At 39.3% G+C, this 21,079-nt stretch overlaps 1 protein-coding gene across 2 annotated transcripts; it reads left to right on the top strand.

The window, feature by feature from the left end:
* The first annotated feature begins 364 nt into the window (after positions 1 to 364).
* On the top strand, positions 365 to 15,634 carry LOC142370425 (CD276 antigen-like). 2 transcript variants are annotated; one of them, XM_075452996.1, is made up of 11 exons: positions 365 to 400; positions 1,011 to 1,318; positions 2,145 to 2,462; positions 2,750 to 3,016; positions 3,633 to 3,923; positions 4,277 to 4,591; positions 4,879 to 5,142; positions 12,984 to 13,274; positions 13,425 to 13,523; positions 14,575 to 14,620; positions 14,887 to 15,634. In XM_075452996.1, the coding sequence occupies exons 2-11, from the start codon at positions 1,234 to 1,236 to the stop codon at positions 15,011 to 15,013; spliced, it is 2,103 nt and encodes a 700-aa protein (XP_075309111.1). In that variant the 5' UTR covers positions 365 to 400; positions 1,011 to 1,233; the 3' UTR covers positions 15,014 to 15,634. The 2 variants fall into 2 exon arrangements, with proteins under 2 accessions (XP_075309111.1, XP_075309110.1); XM_075452995.1 differs by lacking the exon at positions 365 to 400 and adding an exon at positions 870 to 958 and having other exon boundaries at positions 1,142 to 1,318.
* The last annotated feature ends 5,445 nt before the right edge of the window (positions 15,635 to 21,079 follow it).

Raw genomic sequence — 21,079 nt, 5'->3', positions numbered from 1 at the left:
ACTGAGCCTCTTTTTTTTTTCGTAGAGTAGCAGAAATACGCTTCCGTAAAGAATAACATACATAATAATAAAAACTTACAATAATACAACAAACCTAACAGTATCACTGTGTCATTTAAAGAAACATAACAAGGAGAAGGACAGAGCAGGGACAGTACCATGAAAAAATCCTAACCAGTGAAAAGGTAAAAGATTTTGATTGGCTGAGGGGTGTGGTCTCACCTTAAAGGAGGGTTACTCTGGTTCATTGCAGGGCAAGAGAAGTGCAGCCACTCCCATATATTTATGTGCAGGCACCTGCCACACCCCTTAAACGTGCAGTCAAATTGGGACAGCGCTGCAGGTGGGCAGAAAGGGGACAACCTGTCACATGTGGAACAAACTCACAAAATAACTACAGGTCAGGATAAATTCTTCTTTTAAATCAAACTTGAAGACTTTCAATTTTCTCCTCTGTACTTACTTTATTGATTCAATTCAACTGAAAAACTTTGATTAACAATTTTCACTGCACTTTTTTTATTTTTTACATATTTTCTTTTTAATGCTTGTCTGTTCCATGTAAAGCATATTAAATCACCTTATTGCTGTGCTGTTTATATACTGTACATGTGCGTTGCCTTGACTTACCTTCATTTCAGTGTCAAGTACACGTGGGTTAAAAATGACTTAATATTATCACCAATAGCAGTAATACTAATAACATCGATATCTTCAATATTTCAAATAAATGTACTAGATGGGATTTGCTCTATGAATGAATATATCAGAAAATAATTAACTTGCAAAGCTTATGGCAGTTTAACTGAGGTTTCTTTCTACTGCAGGCGTGTATGTGCATGTGTGTGTGTGTGTGTGTGTGTGTGTGTGGGGTGTGGCTGTCCGACACATTCCTCTTCGCCAGTCTTCGTTGTACCTGCTTTGCGGTAACATCGGGCCTATTCCTGCTTCTACCGCAGTAAGTAACTGTCTTTTCTGGTGTTAATTAGTTTCTCTGTTTGTGTTCGTAGAGCCGTCTTGTAAAGGTTTTTGTTTTTTACCTGGATTACTACTTGCCCACTTCTTGGAAGGACTTACCTGCTATGACTGCATCCCGGATCATTTTTCAAAAGTATCAAGAAACTTTATTCTGCATTTTCAGACTGCTTTTTGGGGGCCACACGTCGAACTGTGACATAAACTGGATCGTTCCCTGTGTTCTTCCTCCGCTCCCAAAAAAAGACAGCTTATGACATGTCGCAACGAGTCTTGATGAACAAAAATAAACTTTACAAGAATATCTTGATTTTTCTGTGCATGCTGCCTTTCTCCAAAGGAGGTAAGTTTAAAGTTTAATACTGCAGCCACCATGTCAACCTCAGCATGCCATATCAAATCCCTTTACTGTCACAAAGCGTTCTCTGTATGTCACAAAACCAAAGTATTTTATACGAACCCAGTTATTGTTATGATTTTAAAATTAATAACTAGAAAAATACATCTTTACGTTTGACTTATTTGGCACATTTGAGATTATTTTCACCCAAGAAAAAAGGAGGGAGAGAGCTGTTAGCAAGATTAAGCTAGCAGACTTTAGACGCCCGCCCCAATAGAAGTGCAAATGGCACAAAAGTTCTCTACAAAGGGATGCTAGAACAGAAGAAGTGAATTATAGTATTTACAATGTGAAATTGTGGAAAAACTATAAGAAGAAATTTTGTAATATTCAATGATGCAAGAAGAGCCGAAAGTTCCACAGAACACAAATGGTTAACAGGAAGTGATGTAATGAATTTTGGCGCGAACATTTTTAAAGTGTGTGTGTGAGCTGCTGCTGACATGCTGGGCCTTAGTCAGGCACACCTTAGTGTACCTTTGTGATCTGTGTTGTTTTGTTATTTTTTTTGTGTGCGTGTGTCTATCTAAACTGTGTCCGTCAGCCTGTCTGCTAGACTATGAACCTTTTCAACATTTTTGACTAATATCTCAACTCCTCAAAAGTCTATTTGACATCATTTGTTTAAAAGAAAAAAATGTTCTTCTGGTGAAAATGTTCATTTTGATTAACTAAAGTTACCAAGATTACAAAAAACACATTCTGTTTGTTAAATGATGCACTTTATTTTATAAATATGATCTTTACCTGTTTTTTTTTTTTTTTTCAGACACTGAGGTGTCCTGTGTTTTCATGGAGAGATGCATCTTACCATGTAGCTTCACCGACGGAGCTGCTGACTTCATCAAATGGATTCATTTGTCACCAGAAGTTTCAGAACTTGCTCACCGTTATTACAACAAAGAAAAGCATGAAGACCAGGGCCAGAATTACACAAACAGGACATCACTGTTCATGAACCAGATTTCCAATGGAAATGCCTCCCTGCAGCTTACTGGAGTGAAGATTCAGGACCAGGGAAGATATCATTGTTACACCAAAACAATCACTGGAATTCAGAAGTCATCTATCCTCTTGAAAGTAGATGGTATGTGAATCAATACGTGAAACACAGTGAAATAACAATAGTTGTAGTACTTTTCATTCATTAATTTTTTGCCCATTAAAGATCCATTTGTTTTCAGCATCACATACAGCTGCAATTGTATATGAGTGCAGGTCAGCCGCATATTAAATATAATTATGATTTTATGACTCCATGACCAACCAAATGCACCAACTCAGTCTTATTTCTTTATTTTCACTCTTATTCTTCCTCCACATTGAACAATCAACTTAGCATCTTGCAATTTCTTTGTGTTCACTGTTTTTCAGCTCCAGTCAGTAAAATCAGCTTTGATCGGGTAGGAAACAGGATCACCTGCAGCTCTAACTGGATCTACCCTGAACCTGAGCTCACCTGGTCCACCAGCCCTCCATCCAACATGAGCCTCCAGAACACAGCCTCAGTCCAGCAGACTGAACAGCAGCTTTACAACATCAGCAGCTCTCTGATACTTTCAGACAGTGATACTCATCTGATCTACAGTTGCATCGTCAGCACCAGAACAAGCAGCAGGAGAGCTACTTGGAGACAAATCTGTGAGTATTTTTACTGATCTGGCAACTAAACCACTAACTGTAGAAATATTTGTCTTGAAGGAAAACTACACAATAAGTGTTCTACTTTTTAAAATCCAGGTTGAAGCAGTTTTTTTGTTGTTGTTTGATGTTGCTATAAGGGTAGAACTACATATCAGCATCTTCTCCAGAACTTCATGATTGTTAGTTTTGTGTTCCACCTGACCCAGGAACCCCATGTAAGCGTATCAGTACCACAGTGATATTATGCAACACCAGTTTCAACTAATATCACAGAGCAGAGCACATATCACACGGCACTGTTCTTACTGTTGAAAGGTTGAGTCTGAATCAGTGATATTATTGGCTCTTCATGAAAAAGAATCATAAAACAAATCGTTGACTATATGAACTCTGTGTTTCTACCAGGTAAGAAGAATATGTTGCAGTTATACACCACAATAGTTCGACGTAGTCTTACTAAAGTCAGCCAGCTCATAACACCGTATTTGGTGAATTAGAGGCAGAGCTCCAAGCCACTGCTTTCATTCACAGTATCATTCACTGGTCAGGTTTAGAGTTTTCATGTCTTAATCTTTTTTTTTTCAAATTCTTTTGTTTCTTGTATGTTTTTCAGCCTCTCTTCATGCTAACTACACTGAAGCAACAATCTCCTGCTCTGCCTCAAACACTTCTCTAACAAGCCTCATCTGGAGATTCAACCACAGTCAGATCATCCTGAACAAACCTGGTCCTGATGTTACCCCCACAGTGTCAGAGGAGTGGAGGCAGCATGTGAAGGAGGTTTCAGAGTCAGGCAGCCTCACACTACAGAACTTAACTTCACATCAGGAGGGAACATACACATGTGAGCTCAGTAACTCTGAGGAGACGATGATAACTGTCATCTCTCTGAGGATGAATTCAGGTAAAATAACAAGTTAGAACCATCACAACTGTTTATATATATATATATATATATATATATATATATATATATATATATATTATGTTTTTTTTATTGTGTGCGTGTGTCTATCTAAACTGTGTCCGTCAGCCTGTCTGCTAGACTATGAACCTTTTCAACCTTTTTGACTAATATCTCAACTCCTCAAAAGTCTATTTGACATCATTTGTTTAAAAGAAAAAAATGTTCTTCTGGTGAAAATGTTCATTTTGATTAACTAAAGTTACCAAGATTACAAAAAAACACATTCTGTTTGTTAAACGATGCACTTTATTTTATAAATATGATCTTTACCTGTTTTTTTTTTTTTTCAGACACTGAGGTGTCCTGTGTTTTCATGGAGAGATGCATCTTACCATGCAGCTTCACCGACGGAGCTGCTGACTTCATCAAATGGATTCATTTGTCACCAGAAGTTTCAGAACTTGCTCATTATTACAACAAAGAAAAGCATGAAGACCAGGGCCAGAATTACACAAACAGGACATCACTGTTCATGAACCAGATTTCCAATGGAAATGCCTCCCTGCAACTTACTGGAGTGAAGATTCAGGACCAGGGAAGATATCATTGTTACACCAAAACAATCACTGGAATTCAGAAGTCATCTATCCTCTTGAAAGTAGATGGTATGTGAATCAATACGTGAAACACAGTGAAATAACAATAGTTGTAGTACTTTTCATTCATTCATTTTTCCCCCATTAAAGATCCATTTGTTTTCAGCATCACATACAGCTGCAATTGTATATGAGTGCAGGTCAGCCGCATATTAAATATAATTATGATTTTATGACTCCATGACCAACCAAATGCACCAACTCAGTCTTATTTCTTTATTTTCACTCTTATTCTTCCTCCACATTGAACAATCAACTTAGCATCTTGCAATTTCTTTGTGTTCACTGTTTTTCAGCTCCAGTCAGTAAAATCAGCTTTGATCGGGTAGGAAACAGGATCACCTGCAGCTCTAACTGGATCCACCCTGAACCTGAGCTCACCTGGTCCACCAGCCCTCCATCCAACATGAGCCTCCAGAACACAACCTCAGTCCAGACTGAACAGCAGCTTTACAACATCAGCAGCTCTCTGATACTTTCAGACAGTGATACTCATCTGATCTACAGCTGCATCGTCAGCACCAGAACAAGCAGCAGGAGAGCTACTTGGAGACAAATCTGTGAGTATTTTTACTGATCTGGCAACTAAACCACTAACTGTAGAAATATTTGTTGTAACGGGCAGTAAACTTTTTTTTTGGTATGGTTTGAATTATGTGGATTATTTGTGATGTTGTCTGGTTTTATGTGTGTCATTTGTAAACAGTTTTGTTTGTACCTCATGAGTTGCTGTAGCCAGGAAGGCCTGGCCTATAAAGCTGGGAGTAATTAGCTCAATGAGAGAATGGCTGGAACAATTGCTTTTCAAAGAAAGTACTGGTACTCTCCCCGGTAAAGCAGCGAGGTACGTTTATTTATTTTATTTTATTTTGTATGTTAAACTTTGTTTTGTATTTTAATGTTTGTATATGTTTATGTTTTCTGGTCTGATTTAGTTTTCACAGTGGTGTTGAACTGAAATGAAGCGAAAAATAAAAAACGCAAAACACCTGTCGAGGCACTGCTGAATGTTTTCTTACGAGAACCGGGGGGACTGCTACAGTGAAAACTCGGCGCGTCTGTGTCAGCTGCCGTTTGGAAAAGAGATGGTGTGGAGTGGACATCTGCCAAGTGTGACGCCGTCGGAGTCCACGCCACCATGAGAACCACCAGGAGAACCACCATGTTTCCATGATGGATTGGAGCTTGGACTCAGTGAAGGTTTCGGTGAGAAGAAGAACTGATTAAACAACGCGGAAATTAAGTGGACATTAGGTTGTCATCTGGATGCTGATTTAAATTTAGGAAAGCGAATGGATTGGAGTTCATTTGATTACACTAAGCATAAATAAAATGCATTTGGTGTAAATTGGAACCTTTTTAACTTAACGTTTGTGTTGTTTGGATGTGGGTTTAATTTCACTGAGAATTTAAGTCACTATATTTGATGAAAGATGTCTCTGCCATGTGAAGAAGACTTTTCCACTGAAGATGTGTGCGCTGAAGACTCTAAAAAAGAACAAGAAATAGTTTCAGGTACTCGCACTAGAAAGCTTACAGAAAAGGGAAGGCAATACCAAGAAGTAGAGTTTGAGAAACAGATAAAGGTATTTCTTAAGTCATATGAGTCCTGGAAAAAAATTGCTAGAGAAGCCAGGAGGAAATTAAAGGGTTTCTGTGTATCAGAAGAGTTGGATAAGATAAATCAGGAGGTCCAACATAGCCTCGACAAAGTAAAAGAAAATTATGAGCCTCTGCAACGTAATTCTTTAAATACTTCAGCTATTGTGCAAAAACTAGATGCATGTACTATATTGACAAATGAGATATCTGATCTTGTGTGCAAGCGTTTGGAAAGCGGAATTGAGAAATTTAATCAAGAAGTTGAAAAGGAAAGGATACGAGTTTCCTTAAATAGAGATGATTATCAATCTATTTTTGGGGAAACCTCTACAGAGAGTTCTAAAGGTTCATCGGTTACCAGCTCCAAAGTTTCGCAAGGGCGGATAACGGCTGAAGCTGATCTTGCAGCCAAAAGAGTTCAAGTTCAATCCATGTTTGAGATAGAAGCTCAACATGCCAAACTCAGCAAGCTAGAATGTGAATGGAAGCTTCATGAATCCCAAATGATGGCAGAAATGAAGCAGAAGGAAGCTGAAGTGCTTCAAAAGCTTGATGAGGAAAAGAGCAAGATAAAGGTAATGGAGACAGATATGGAAGTTAAAATGGCTGCTGCACGAGTTGATGTTTATAGCCGACTTGAAAGTGGTGAAGTTGAACCTGAAAATCTTGATTTAAATGTCAATGTTAAACCAGTGCACAATTTAAAACCTTTAAGGAGGTCAGAGGCAAAGGCTGTGCCACAATTACCACCTCAAGTACACCCTGAGAACTCTGCAGTGAACTTGGCTGAAGCTGTAGTGAGCTCATTAAGTTTGAGTCGTCTTCCAGTTCCTGAACCTGTTATGTTTTCAGGTGATCCTCTAAAGTTTGTAGACTTTAAAATATCATTCACAACTTTAGTTGATTCAAAACCTATTTCTGTTGGGGAAAAAATGCTGTATTTGAAAAGTTATCTGGCAGGGGAAGCGCGAAAGGCTGTGGAAGGGTTCTTTTACAGAAGCTCTGAGAGTGCATATGAAGGTGCATGGTCAGTTCTAAAGGAGAGATACGGAAATCCATTTGTAATACAGAAAGCATTTAGGGATAAACTAATGTTATGGCCAAAGGTTGCTTCAAATGATTCCTTGTCCCTTCGAGATTTTGCAGATTTTTTTGAAAAGTTGTGAAGAGGCTATGCCGCAAGTAAAGGGACTGTCCATTTTAAATGACTGTGAACAAAATCGCAAGATGCTGAAGAAGTTACCAGATTGGATTGTGCGCAAATGGAGTAGAGTGGTGGTTGAAGTACTAGATGCATGTGGGGAATATCCATCATTTGAATGTTTTTCCAGATTCATGCAAAAGGAAGCACGCATAGCATGCAATCCCATTACTTCTCAATTTTCTTTAAAGTCAAAATGTTCAGATGTCCTGTCTAGAAGAGCAAAAGCTCTTAATGTAAGTACAGATAAGAAACAGGGAAACCATCATGATTTGAAATCAAAGCTGAGCTGTTTGTTTTGTAAGGAAACTTCACACAGTGTTGCTAAATGCTCTGGGTTTGCAGTGAGATCAATGAAGGAAAAAAGATCATTTATACTTCAGAACCAACTTTGTTTTGGATGCTTACGAAAGGGCCATGTATGGAAAGATTGTAAAACACGGCATATCTGTGGAGTGTGTGGATTGCGCCATCCAACTTGTTTGCACAGGGAACAAGAAAGAACCAGGGATGTTTCTCAGCAGTGTTCTACTTCTGAGGGGGAAGAATCTTTGCAGATTTCCCACAGTTTCATCTCATGCACTCACTCGAAACATTTCTTCCACCTCAAGTATTGTTCCAGTCTATTTGTCTTCTGTGAAAGATCCTGGTAAGGAAGTCCTTACTTACGCAATGCTTGATACACAAAGTGACTCTTCCTTTGTTCTGAAAGATCTTGTGAGTGATTTAGCTGTTGTCACCAAACCCGTAAAGTTAAAGCTTAGCACTATGGTTTCTGTTGATACACCTGTTTCAAGTCAAAGTGTGTGTGGCTTACAAGTTCGGAGTTTTTTTTCTGATAGCTCTATACCTTTACGGCAAACTTATACACGTGATTTTATTCCTGTTGATACAGCTTGCATCCCAAGTAAAACTACAGCATTACAATGGCCTCATCTTAAACATTTAGCCGCTGAAATGCCTGATTTTCAAGACTGCGACGTAGGTCTGCTTATTGGGTTTGATTGTCCTGTTGCTTTGGCTCCATTGGATGTTGTTTTGGGTGGGGAAAATGAACCTTTTGCACAGAAAACTGCTCTTGGTTGGAGTATTATAGGGACAGCTAATCCCCATTTGGACCGGCAAGGCAATCAAAGATTTGTACACAGAGTGACAGTGAAGGAAATGCCAACTCCATTAACTTCTGATGTTTTGAAAAATTTGGAATTGGATTTCAATGAAAGAAGTCTGGAAGGGAAGTATGTTTCTCAAGAGGATGTTCATTTTATACAACTCATGAGTGAGAACATTAAGCAAGGGGATGATGGACATTTGGAAATGCCGTTACCTTTTAAAGCATCATGCTTTCCTGTGATGCCAAATAATAAAAGGTTAGTTACTGTTCGTTTAGAACATTTGAAGAGGAAGTTAAAATCAAACTGTCAGTTTTACAGTCATTATAGGGCTTTTATGGAGTCTATCATTGATGATGGTAATGCTGAATTGGCATCTAATACAGAGACTAATGATGGTTGCATATGGTATGTACCTCATCATGGGGTGTATCATCCGAAGAAACCCTATAAATTAAGAGTGGTTTTTGATTGCTCAGCTAAATTTCGTGGGGTTTCTTTAAATGATATGTTGTTGTCAGGTCCTGACTTGATTAATTCCTTAGTTGGAATTCTTCTGCGTTTTAGAAAGGAAACAGTTGCTGTTGTCTGTGATATTGAAAGGATGTTTCATCAGTTTCACGTCACACCAAAGCATCGTTGTTATCTGAGGTTCCTATGGTGGGAGCACGGAAACTTGGAGAGTGAACTCAAAGAATATCAGATGAAGGTGCACCTTTTCGGTGCAGCCTCCTCTCCCGGTTGTGCAAATTTTGGTTTAAAATATTTGGCACAGCAACAGAGGTCAACATTTCCAGTTGCAGCAGAATTTGTGGAGAAGAATTTTTATGTTGATGACGGGTTAATCAGTGTTCCTACAACTCAAGATGCTACCAAATTGATAACTGAAGCACAGAAATTGTGCAAAGCAGGTGGTTTGAGACTCCACAAATTTAATTCTAATCGATATGAGGTTTTAAGTTTTGTGGAACCATCTGAGAGGGCCACCAGTGTGATCTCTGCTGACCATAAACCTGATTTGACACCTATTGAACACACTTTGGGTATGCAGTGGCATATTGAAAGTGACAGTCTGGGTTTTCATACAGATCTGAGAGACAAACCTGATACACGCCGTGGTATTCTGTCAACAATTGGTTCTTTGTATGATCCGTTGGGATTTCTTGCACCATTCATTGTGAATGGGAAGTGCATTTTACAGGATCTATGTCGCAGAAGGATTGGGTGGGATGACCCTCTTCCTGAAGACATGTATGCACAGTGGAAAAGGTGGAAGTTCAGCCTTCAGGATGTGAGAGCGTTGTTGATACCAAGATGTTATCATCCTCAAGGTTATGGGAAAATTGTTCAAACAGAACTACACCACTTTTCAGATGCGAGTAGCATAGCTTATGGTGCATGCTCTTATCTTAGAGTTGTGAATGAGAATGGGAAGGTGCACTGTGTTTTGATCATGGCTAAAGCCAGAGTTGCTCCTTTGAAAGTCACAAGCATTCCACGTCTGGAGCTTTCAGCGGCAGTGGTTGCTGCTAGGGTGAGTGTTCTGTTAAAATCAGAACTTAACATGAAGATAGATGCAGAGTTCTTCTGGACTGATTCGCAAGTGGTGTTGTCATATATTAATAATGAAGCGAGACGGTTTCATGTGTTTGTGGCAAATCGTGTCCAGGTTATAAGAGGCAATACAAGTCCAAGTCAATGGCATTATATTGACACTACTGAAAATCCAGCAGATCATGCATCAAGAGGGCTTCGTGCTTCTGACATTTTGACAAGTAACTGGCTAAGGGGCCCTGAATTTCTGTGGAAGAGAGAAATAAACAAGAACTTAACATCATGTTCTGATTTGTTGGTGGGTGATCCAGAGGTTAAAGTGGTACAGACATTTGTGACAACAAACGATGCTATGGATGTTCTGGAGCGTTTCACTAGATTTTCATCTTGGTTAACGCTTATTAAAGTAGTGGCCAGAATTAAAAGACTTGGATCCCAGAGTAAATATGGTTCCAATGTGGTGAGCGTTAAGGAACGTGAAGATGCTATTAAATCAGTGGTAAGGCTTGTGCAAGAACGTGCCTTTGGCTCAGAGATGAAGGTTCTACAAAGAGGAGAGAGTCTTTCACAGTCTAATCATCTCTTCCATTTGAACCCATTTATAAAAGATGGCTTGCTATGTGTTGCCGGACGATTGAAATATTCATCCTTTGGAGAAGATTTTAAGTATCCGATGATTTTGCCAAAGGAAGGCCATATTGTTCAACTTATTTTGGCTGATTGTCACGCTCAGGTGTGTCATCAAGGCAGGGGCCAAACTCAAATGCAGCTAAGGACAAATGGGTTTTGGATTATTAGCTGTAGTAGATTGGTGGCTCAGATGATTTATAAATGTGTGCAGTGCAGAAAACTAAGGCGGCCAGCAGAAGAACAACTTATGGCTGAGCTTCCAAAAGAACGTGTGGAGGCATCTGCACCATTCACTTGTTGTGGAATGGATTGTTTTGGTCCTTTTGTTGTTAAAAGGAATCGTAAGGAACATAAAAGGTATGGTCTGTTGTTTACTTGCCTGTATTCACGTGCTGTTCACATTGAAATGTTGGAGGATTTATCTACAGACTCATTTATAAATGGCCTGCGTTGCTTTATTAGCATCAGGGGAGCTGTGCGACAGATACATTGTGACCAAGGGAGAAATTTTGTAGGAGCTAGAAATGAGTTGAAGCAATGTGATACTAAAGGCCTGGAGTCATTTTTGGCAAAGAAGCAATGTGAGTTTATTTTCAATGCGCCGGCAGCAAGTCATGCTGGTGGTGTTTGGGAGCGTCAGATACGCACCATTCGAAATGTGTTGGATTTTACTCTGTCCCAAAGTTTGGGTAAACTTGATGATGCTTCTTTGAAAACTCTCTTTTATGAAGCAATGGCCATTGTCAACAGTCGTCCCTTAACCTTAAAAGAAATAAATGATCCAGGTTCTTTTGAGCCTTTAACTCCAAATCATTTAATTCAGATGAAGTCTGATATCGCTTTGCCTCCTTCAGGAGACTTTGTGAGGGAGGATGTCTATTCTTCAAAGCGTTGGCGCCGCGTTCAATTTTTGATTGAACAATTTTGGAGTCGGTGGAAAAGGGAATATCTCCAGAATATTTCCATTCGACAAAAGTGGCATACAATTCGGCGCAATATTAAAGTTGATGACGTTGTTCTGGTAAAAGAGGATATTTTACCAAGAAATCAGTGGCAGTTGGGTCGTGTTGTGGAAACTGTGGTTGACGATGATGGTTTGGTTCGCAGAGTGAAGTTGAGAACAGGGGAACGAAAATCAGGAAGGGATATTAGTTCTAAGAGTTCCGTGATAGAAAGACCAGTGCAAAAATTGGTGGTATTATTGGAAAATAATTTGTAAATTGCATGTACACAGATGACCATTATAAATAATCCATAGTAGGTTAAAAAAAAAAAAAAAAAAAAATTTTTTAAATATTAGAAAATCATGCATGATTTAATGGTTATTCATGCCTGATTGGTGGGAGTGTAACGGGCAGTAAACTTTTTTTTTGGTATGGTTTGAATTATGTGGATTATTTGTGATGTTGTCTGGTTTTATGTGTGTCATTTGTAAACAGTTTTGTTTGTACCTCATGAGTTGCTGTAGCCAGGAAGGCCTGGCCTATAAAGCTGGGAGTAATTGGCTCAATGAGAGAATGGCTGGAACAATTGCTTTTCAAAGAAAGTACTGGTACTCTCCCCGGTAAAGCAGCGAGGTACGTTTATTTATTTTATTTTATTTTGTATGTTAAACTTTGTTTTGTATTTTAATGTTTGTATATGTTTATGTTTTCTGGTCTGATTTAGTTTTCACGGTGGTGTTGAACTGAAATGAAGCGAAAAATAAAAAACGCAAAACACCTGTCGAGGCACTGCTGAATGTTTTCTTACGAGAACCGGGGGGACTGCTACATTTGTCTTGAAGGAAAACTACACAATAAGTGTTCTACTTTTTAAAATCCAGGTTGAAGCAGTTTTTTTGTTGTTGTTTGATGTTGCTATAAGGGTAGAACTACATATCAGCATCTTCTCCAGAACTTCATGATTGTTAGTTTTGTGTTCCACCTGACCCAGGAACCCCAGTTTCAACTAATATCACAGAGCAGAGCACATATCACACGGCACTGTTCTTACTGTTGAAAGGTTGAGTCTGAATCAGTGATATTATTGGCTCTTCATGAAAAAGAATCATAAAACAAATCGTTGACTATATGAACTCTGTGTTTCTACCAGGTAAGAAGAATATGTTGCAGTTATACACCACAATAGTTCGACGTAGTCTTACTAAAGTCAGCCAGCTCATAACACCGTATTTGGTGAATTAGAGGCAGAGCTCCAAGCCACTGCTTTCATTCACAGTATCATTCACTGGTCAGGTTTAGAGTTTTCATGTCTTAATCTTTTTTTTTTCAAATTCTTTTGTTTCTTGTATGTTTTTCAGCCTCTCTTCATGCTAACTACACTGAAGCAACAATCTCCTGCTCTGCCTCAAACACTTCTCTAACAAGCCTCATCTGGAGATTCAACCACAGTCAGATCATCCTGAACAAACCTGGTCCTGATGTTACCCCCACAGTGTCAGAGGAGTGGAGGCAGCATGTGAAGGATGTTTCAGAGTCAGGCAGCCTCACACTACAGAACTTAACTTCACATCAGGAGGGAACATACACATGTGAGCTCAGTAACTCTGAGGAGACGATGATAACTGTCATCTCTCTGAGGATGAATTCAGGTAAAATAACAAGTTAGAACCATCACAACTGTTTATATAAGAACTGGAAGAATCTGTCAGTTATCTGTAAAATCAATGTGGATTTTATAGTCATTAAAACATAAAGCATTCAGAAAAATCTTCAGTTTTCTGACATTTCTAACATTTCAGAGAATTCAGTCAATGTTGGAGGCATCATCGGTGGAGTGTTTGCAGCAGCAGCAGCAGTAGTAGTAGTCGGTCCGTTGATCTTCTGGAAAAAGCGAAAAGGTAAAATATTTATCCGACTTTTCAATGTGCATGCTTGTTTGTCTTGATGATGTTAACTGGCAGTTATCTGTAAATCTGACTCCACATCTAATTAAATTTTACATAAGGGGAAATAAAGTGGATCCATGACAGACTTTAAGTATAAAAAGCTAAAAATGCTTGTGTAGATCTAACATTAGAGCTGGGCTACACACCAAACAAAGCAGCATGGGGCGATTTCTTTCAGGATGGAGTTATATCATTTTCACCATTTAGTAGATTCAGGATGATCAGAAAACACTTTAACAAGAATCTGATGAGCTCACAGATAATGTTGGAACATAAAGTCTCTGTAAGAACTGACATCCTTCTGAGGATGAGGGAAGGTAACAAGTTTGAACCTCTGAAATATCTGTCAATTGTCAGTAAATTAATTTATAATTGAATTAATTAATAGGTAAATAAATAGATAATCTTTGGGTTTCCAGAGAACCTTCAATTGTCTGTTCCTTCACAAAGTTAGCGCCATCATCGTTGCTGTGGTTGTAGCCTTACTGATCATAACAATAATAAAATAAATCCTGTGTAGGCTACCTTTACACGGAAACGATCTGAAACCAAAACGCAAAAGTGGCGTTTCGTTTTCACTTTTAAATCTGCATTTAGACGAGCGTTTTAGGGTGAAAATCTGCGTGCATACGGAAACGCAAAAGTGTGTGACGTTTCATATTTATCGATGTAGTAAACACGCCAGATGGCTAGGTGGCAACACTACCAAGATGCTTGTCACGTCATTTCTATGTGACGAGAAACGCAGTTTTGCGTTTTCATCCTGGTGGCGCGACAGTGGTAACCTGGCTACGACAGTGGAGCGTTTTCAAGAATTCCACTCTGGAGGGCGGTTTCACTTTTTTGCGTTTTCATGCCCCCAAAACGCCGTTACCATCTAAACGATATAGTGCATCCGCAAAAAGGTTTTGCGTTTTTAACCCGTTTTCGTTTCCGTGTAAAGTGCCCCTAAAGACTTTTTTTGTTTGTTGATTGTGTTGATCATATTGTCTTTTGGATTCAGGTCAACAAGACAACAACCGAAGGTCAAACAATGAAGAAATAAACATGTAAGTAATTTTATTTAGTTTTTTAGATGCTTTTAAATATTCATTTTAGCATATAATTTGTGTCTCGCTCTATCCTTTTCTATTTCAATTCTTGAATCAATCAATATTTTCCTCTGTTGAAATCTAGCCCTGATTAAAGTCCCAGTTGCAAAGTCAATCTCAGCTGAAATATGTCAGGCTGACTGAAAGTAGAGCTCATGAAAACATGAACGAACTGACATTATTCTATCTTGTAATGTGGAAATTTTGTATGTTTTTGTTAACAGACGCATGGAGGTCCAAGGTGCTGATGAAGGACTGATTTCTGACTTCTGCCGTGTCTCATCAGATGACAACCAGATGTCCTCTCCGTCCTCTCCGTTGCAGTTTAGTGAAGCTGACAGTGCAGTATGATTGTAATATAATTGTGAACATTATATTCATGAAGTATTTTCTTTTTTATTGATTTTTCTTAGTTTTTTATTAGCAAAGAACAATTTTTTTTTTGTAATATAAGTTATAAATAAAATAACAAATTGAAAAGCTCACAGATGCCCCCTGGTGTTCAATATTAGTCAATGCATCTGTTTTTAGACTGAACAACTGTAGGAGATGCTGATGTTAATTTTCTTCCGTTCAAATGATACAGTAAAGTAAAGATTAGGCTCTTCTTAAATTTTACAAGTGCAATTAATTGAGCTTAACTGGAATGTTTTGCAATTGGTTCCACCTCAGGTCATTGACCCGAACCAACTGCAGACCAAAGAAGTGTTTACAAACCGTATATGAAGCTATCCTGCTGCTATAAGTAAATGTGATTTCTTATATCAGATTAATAGACATTTCTAGCACAGCTTTGTTAATCTGAAGGATTTTAAAACTGAAGTATTTACCATTTCAAGATGTTGAAGTCGGAATATGAATGTAATGATTCATGAAGTTCACTGTGATGTTTTATCTATTATTGCTTAATGCTGTTTTTTCAAGACTCGTTTTTTTTTTTTTTTTTAAATTGACCGTTTGAGGTCTACAAATAAAGTGCTTAAAAAAAAATGAATCAACTGTTTGCTCTTTTATATTAAATCGTTGAATCATCATTTGGGACCTGTGCCATGTGTATTGCATGTTCACACACACACACACACACACTCACACACACATTCATTAGCCCAGTAGCATACTCACTACGCAGTTGTTGTGTTGTCCTGTGGTTTGAGGTCATCTGTATCCACAGTTGTATTATATGTGATTGCTGCTACTTATGGTTTTTTTTCTTGTTTGTTTGTTTGTGTGTTTGTTCTCTGCTTGTCTGCTTACAGGTGCTCCTGGTGGCTCTAAGAATGGATTCCCCGCAAAAGCCGTGGATTCTCTTCTGTTTTGTTTTTACAGATGTAGCAGCTGGTTGTTTCTTCCGATCTCCGTTCCGTTCTTTTTCTTTGCTCTCCCTCTCTCTCTGTCCCCCGGTCCGGTTTGGTACTATCACATGTTAAGTATTGTAACAAAAATAAATAAATAAGGAGTTGATGGGCATCAAGGGTAGCTTTACATTCATAAAGCTTCCCTTGGCATAGCAAATGTGTTTGGCATAAACGGTATTCAGATTACAATTCTGCTGCCATAATGCTGGACAGGACAAGGGGTTGAAAAAAAAAAAACTCTTTGAAAATAGCACACTGTTTGCAGGCACACTTTTTTTTTGCCCATTATCACATTTGGTGTAGTAGCCCTAAATCACTTGATCTTTGATGATTGATATTAAGTATCGGTCGGTTTAAATGATCAACCTTTTAATCTGAACATATTTGCCTTTTCATTCTATTTCATACATGTTCTTTAACCTGTTCTTAGATCTGGCTCTGGGCTTTGGTTTGGCTTACATTTTAGATTCCTTCTAGTTACTTTGGGTTTAGGATGAACCAATAAATGTAATAACCAGATATTATAAAGGAATGTTAGGATCTTTTTTTGAAAAAAAATTATGTCCACAATAGGGACACTATGCTGATAACCAAAAACGTGATGTCCATGTATGTGGACGAAATGTCGTAGGAGGTTATTAAAGTGCATCATTTTTGTCACCAAATATGATGTACTGGAGTAGATTTCAAACACTGATTTTGTCAGCGTTTGTCTTGATGACATTTTACTCATAAAATGATATTCATCGCAGGCCAAAATGATACCAAAGCACCGTGAGAACCAGCTTTTCTTGATGTCAAACACTGCGCACAAGGACAAGAGAACTACAAGCATAAATGAGGTATAAGAAAGAAGTCTGGGAGTATTCTTCTCTGTCATTATTCACCTGCCACTTGTGAAAAGGATTTCTCTTGAAACCGTCCAGTTTTCATTCTGCTTTTGGGTCCAGAATTCAGAGGAACTGGTTTCAAAAAAGGACTGAGACATTAAAAATGACTTGAAAGAAGGAAAGTGACAGTTTACTGGCTGTTGGGCTCTGTCTGTTTGTTGTTGTCAATCACTGCTTCCTGAAAGTTATAGTTGCTTCTTTAAAAGATAAGCTGGTATCACTGCGCCCCCTACTGGACAGAAGCCACAGAAGACAGAACACTTTACGACCAATTGCTTTATTTTCTAAAAAAAGAAAAACTATTTCGGGATTTCTGGAAATCTTCCAGCTATCCACTAAAATCTTAAATGATCAAATGATTCACAGTCAAGTTCTGAGAGAAAGAAAAAGATGTATGTGTTTAAAAACTCATCTAAATAGATTAATAGAAGAAGCGTAAAATGCAACTACAGATGTTCTGTTTTTATGTTAATGCCTTCATATTACAGAGATTAACTGGACTAATGTTACAATCATCAATTCATATAATGTAATGAATAAAATGAATAAATAAAAAGCAAATAAACTATCTAAAAAAATATAACAGTAAGAACATAAACTTTATACAGACTCCTCAAATAAAAAAAGCAGAAAGCAACAAGTAGGCCAACAGCCTACTTTAATAATCAGTTTAGCTTCATTCCACTGACAGTGGGACAGTGATAAAAGAAAAGATTACTTTTTTATTTCATTCAGTTTTATTTAAGTCGCACCAAATTAAAACAACTATCATCTCAAGAAACCTGAAAGACGCGGTCCAGTTTAAGCAATAAAACCTACTTCTTTCAAATCCAAAATAGACAAAGTCATCTGATGCCAGTTTTAAAAGAAGCTGCCTTGGTAAGGAAAACAACAGATTGCATTAAATCTGTTCTCTGATCCAATCACCCATCCTGAGTGTGCTCAAGGCGACTAAGGAGAGAAAAAAACTCCCTTTGAACAAGAAGAAACCTCCATCAGAACCAGAACCAGGAAGAGCGGCCATCTGCCTCGACCAGCTGGGGGTTAGGAGGACAACAACCGCCATGACACCAGACCAGGGAAACACAGGTTAATGACAGCAATAATGTCACATGTACATGGAGAGTACAGAGAGCAGAGGGAGGAGAGGTGCATCATGGGAGCTCCCCCAGCAGTCTGGGCCTATAGCAGCGTAACTATGGGATGTTTCAGGGTCACCAGAGGGGCCTGATAACTGAAGGCTCTGCCTCCCAAACTGCCAGCTGGTTCCACAGAGAGGGGCCTGATAACTGAAGGCTCTGCCTCCCAAACTGCCCGCTGGTTCCACAGAGAGGGGCCTGATAACTGAAGGCTCTGCCTCCCAAACTGGCGGCTGGTTCCACAGAGAGGGGCCTGATAACTGAAGGCTCTGCCTCCCAAACTGGCAGCTGGTTCCAGAGAGAGGGGCCTGATAACTGAAGGCTCTGCCTCCCAAACTGCCGGCTGGTTCCACAGAGAGGGGCCTGATAACTGAAGGCTCTGCCTCCCAAACTGGCGGCTGGTTCCACAGAGAGGGGCCTGATAACTGAAGGCTCTGCCTCCCAAACTGGCGGCTGGTTCCACAGAGAGGGGCCTGATAACTGAAGGCTCTGCCTCCCAAACTGGCAGCTGGTTCCATAGAGAGGGGCCTGATAACTGAAGGCTCTGCCTCCCAAACTGCCAGCTGGTTCCACAGAGAGGGGCCTGATAACTGAAGGCTCTGCCTCCCAAACTGCCAGCTGGTTCCACAGAGAGGGGCCTGATAACTGAAGGCTCTGTCTCCCAAACTGCCAGCTGGTTCCACAGAGAGGGGCCTGATAACTGAAGGCTCTGCCTCCCAAACTGGCGGCTGGTTCCACAGAGAGGGGCCTGATAACTGAAGGCTCTGCCTCCCGTTCTACTTTCAGAAACTCTGGGAACCTCAAGTGAACCTGCAGTGTGAGAGCAAAGTGCTCTTTTAGGAAAATATCCAACTATGAGATCTTTAAGATATGATGGAGCCCGGTGATTAAGAGCTTTAAATGTGAGGAGAAGAATCTTAAATTCTATTCTGAATTTAACAGGGAGCCAATGAAGAGAAGCTAAAACTGGAGAAATATGATCTCTCCTGTTAGTTCTCATCAGAACTCTGGCTGCAGCATTTTGGATCAGCTGGAGGCTTTTCAGCTCAATCATTTTTATAACTCTGAGACAAGATGTTCCTGAAATTGGTTTGTAACCAACTGATTGGGTCCTCTGGCTTTGTGAATAAGATTTGCTGAGTATAATCTACACAGAGTGGATATCTATGCTATGCTGTGCATTAATATTACCCAGTGCAAGCACGTATAAGATGAAAGAATCGGTTCAAGCACAGAACCCTGCAGCTCATAACTCTATGAATGACTCTGGTGTGAGGACTCTAGTTTCTTTCATCCTTTAAGGTTCAAACTGGTCTGTTTTGTCCTGACTGAAATCTCTAATCCCAATACACTGCAAGATAAACACGGTTGGTTTGTATTCCTTCAGTCCATGGTGCAGAGGTTAACTCATCTTCAGCTCTGTTCTCATCTATTGTCCATATCATGTTAATCTATCCAAACTCACTATCATTTAAAGCTACCTCACCTCAGGAGTGTGCAGTGTCTTCACTGGAGTTTTGCTGTAACTGTTGTGGAAAGTTACGTAGTGGAGTTCTGTTGACCTAAAATGTAAAAGCACAGCTTCAAAACAACATCGTTTTAAAGAGCGACTTCAGGTTATCACAGCAGGCTTCGTTGCTTCTTTGGCTCTTCTCATTTCAGTGAGCTTCACTCCATTCAGGCTGACACACAATGAAATGATCTTTTCGCAAAGTCATCGTTGAAATCAATCACATAAATTAATTCATTATAAATCCAATGATCACTAAATGAGTGAGGAAACAAAGTAAAGGTCCCAAGAATCTTTCTGTTTTTAGCTTTAATTTGTGTTTGTGATGTTTTTTGTCGACTTCTGATGAGCCAAGACGACAGTGACATTAACACACACACAGGAAACATTATAATGGGAGTAAACATAGATTTTAGACAAGTTTTTTACCTGATCTGTTGTACAATACCAGGGCAACCAGTGCTGCTGCTGCTGCGACAGCTGCTGCGAACAAAACAACTGCAATCACTCCACCTCGTCCCCTCTGTTTCTCAACGGGGTTTGGACTACACACTTTGTTGCCTGAATTTTCAGAAACGGAAAAAGTGACTCAGCATACTTTTTTTTAAATGATATTTTCAGTTAAAACGATATTTCAGATAACTGAGATTCTTGCAAACGGTTCTTGAGGTGAATACGGGTGGATGCCTCTAAAACTGGTCGCTCACTTTGTGGCTCGGTGTGGAAACAATCAACTCATCCTCAACATGAACAGAAATAAAAGAGATTATTGTGGATTTCAGGAGGACCAGGAGTAAACCAAACACCGTCTCAATCCAAGGAGAAGAGGTGGAGGTGGTTGATGAACACTTTGGAGTTTATCTGGACAGCAGACTAAACTGGAAATACACCAAGGCTGTGTTTGGTTGACACCTGCCGTGTAGTTTTCGGATTACTCCACTGTTCTGTCGCTCATATCCACAGCTGACTGTAGTCAGTTATACAGTTCATGCTCTCTGGTGGTCTCTGCCAGATTGTCCATGTTGCTTGTGACTGTTCCTTGTTTACTTCTTGTGTTATTCTTTGACCTTATCTTATACTCAGTTGTTTCATTGTGGCTTGCTCGTGTTAGAATTGTTTTCTTCCAGATGTTTGACCCTAACTCTGGTTTTAGATTCTACCAAACCCTCACTTGAGACGTTTGCCTTGTGGACGTGTATGATGCTGTGCTTCGAAATAACTAGTTTAATAAATCAGACTTAAAGTACAGAAAACTGTGTGTTTTAGTCTAAAGTACTGTTGAATGAAAGTCAAAAGTTGCATGGAATGCTATTTAAACTCGTAGTTACTATCCACCGCTGCTTACTCCTTTTCTTGAAAGTAGCTCTCCTGCTGCTTGTTCTGGTGCTGACGGTGCAGCTGTAGATCAGATCCGTATCACTGTCTGAAAGTATCAGAGAGCTGCTGATGTTGTAAAGCTGCTGTTCAGTCTGCTGGACGGAGGCTGTGTCCTGGAGCTTCATGTTGGATGGAGGGCTGGTGGA

Source organism: Odontesthes bonariensis, chromosome 20 (genome assembly GCF_027942865.1).
Source record: "Odontesthes bonariensis isolate fOdoBon6 chromosome 20, fOdoBon6.hap1, whole genome shotgun sequence".
Taxonomy (NCBI): domain Eukaryota; kingdom Metazoa; phylum Chordata; class Actinopteri; order Atheriniformes; family Atherinopsidae; genus Odontesthes; species Odontesthes bonariensis.
Note: the sequence above shows the minus strand (reverse complement) of the source record. Positions and strands in the feature narration are given on the sequence as shown.

Excerpts from the sequence above, each read along its gene's own strand:
- LOC142370425 (XM_075452996.1), top strand. The coding sequence starts at position 1,234 with ATGTCGCAACGAGTCTTGATGAACAAAAATAAACTTTACAAGAATATC. Across the intron at positions 1,319-2,144 it reads GCTGCCTTTCTCCAAAGGAG|ACACTGAGGTGTCCTGTGTT; the intron begins GTAAGTTTAAAG and ends TTTTTTTTTCAG. Across the intron at positions 13,524-14,574 it reads CTTCTGGAAAAAGCGAAAAG|GTCAACAAGACAACAACCGA; the intron begins GTAAAATATTTA and ends TTTTGGATTCAG.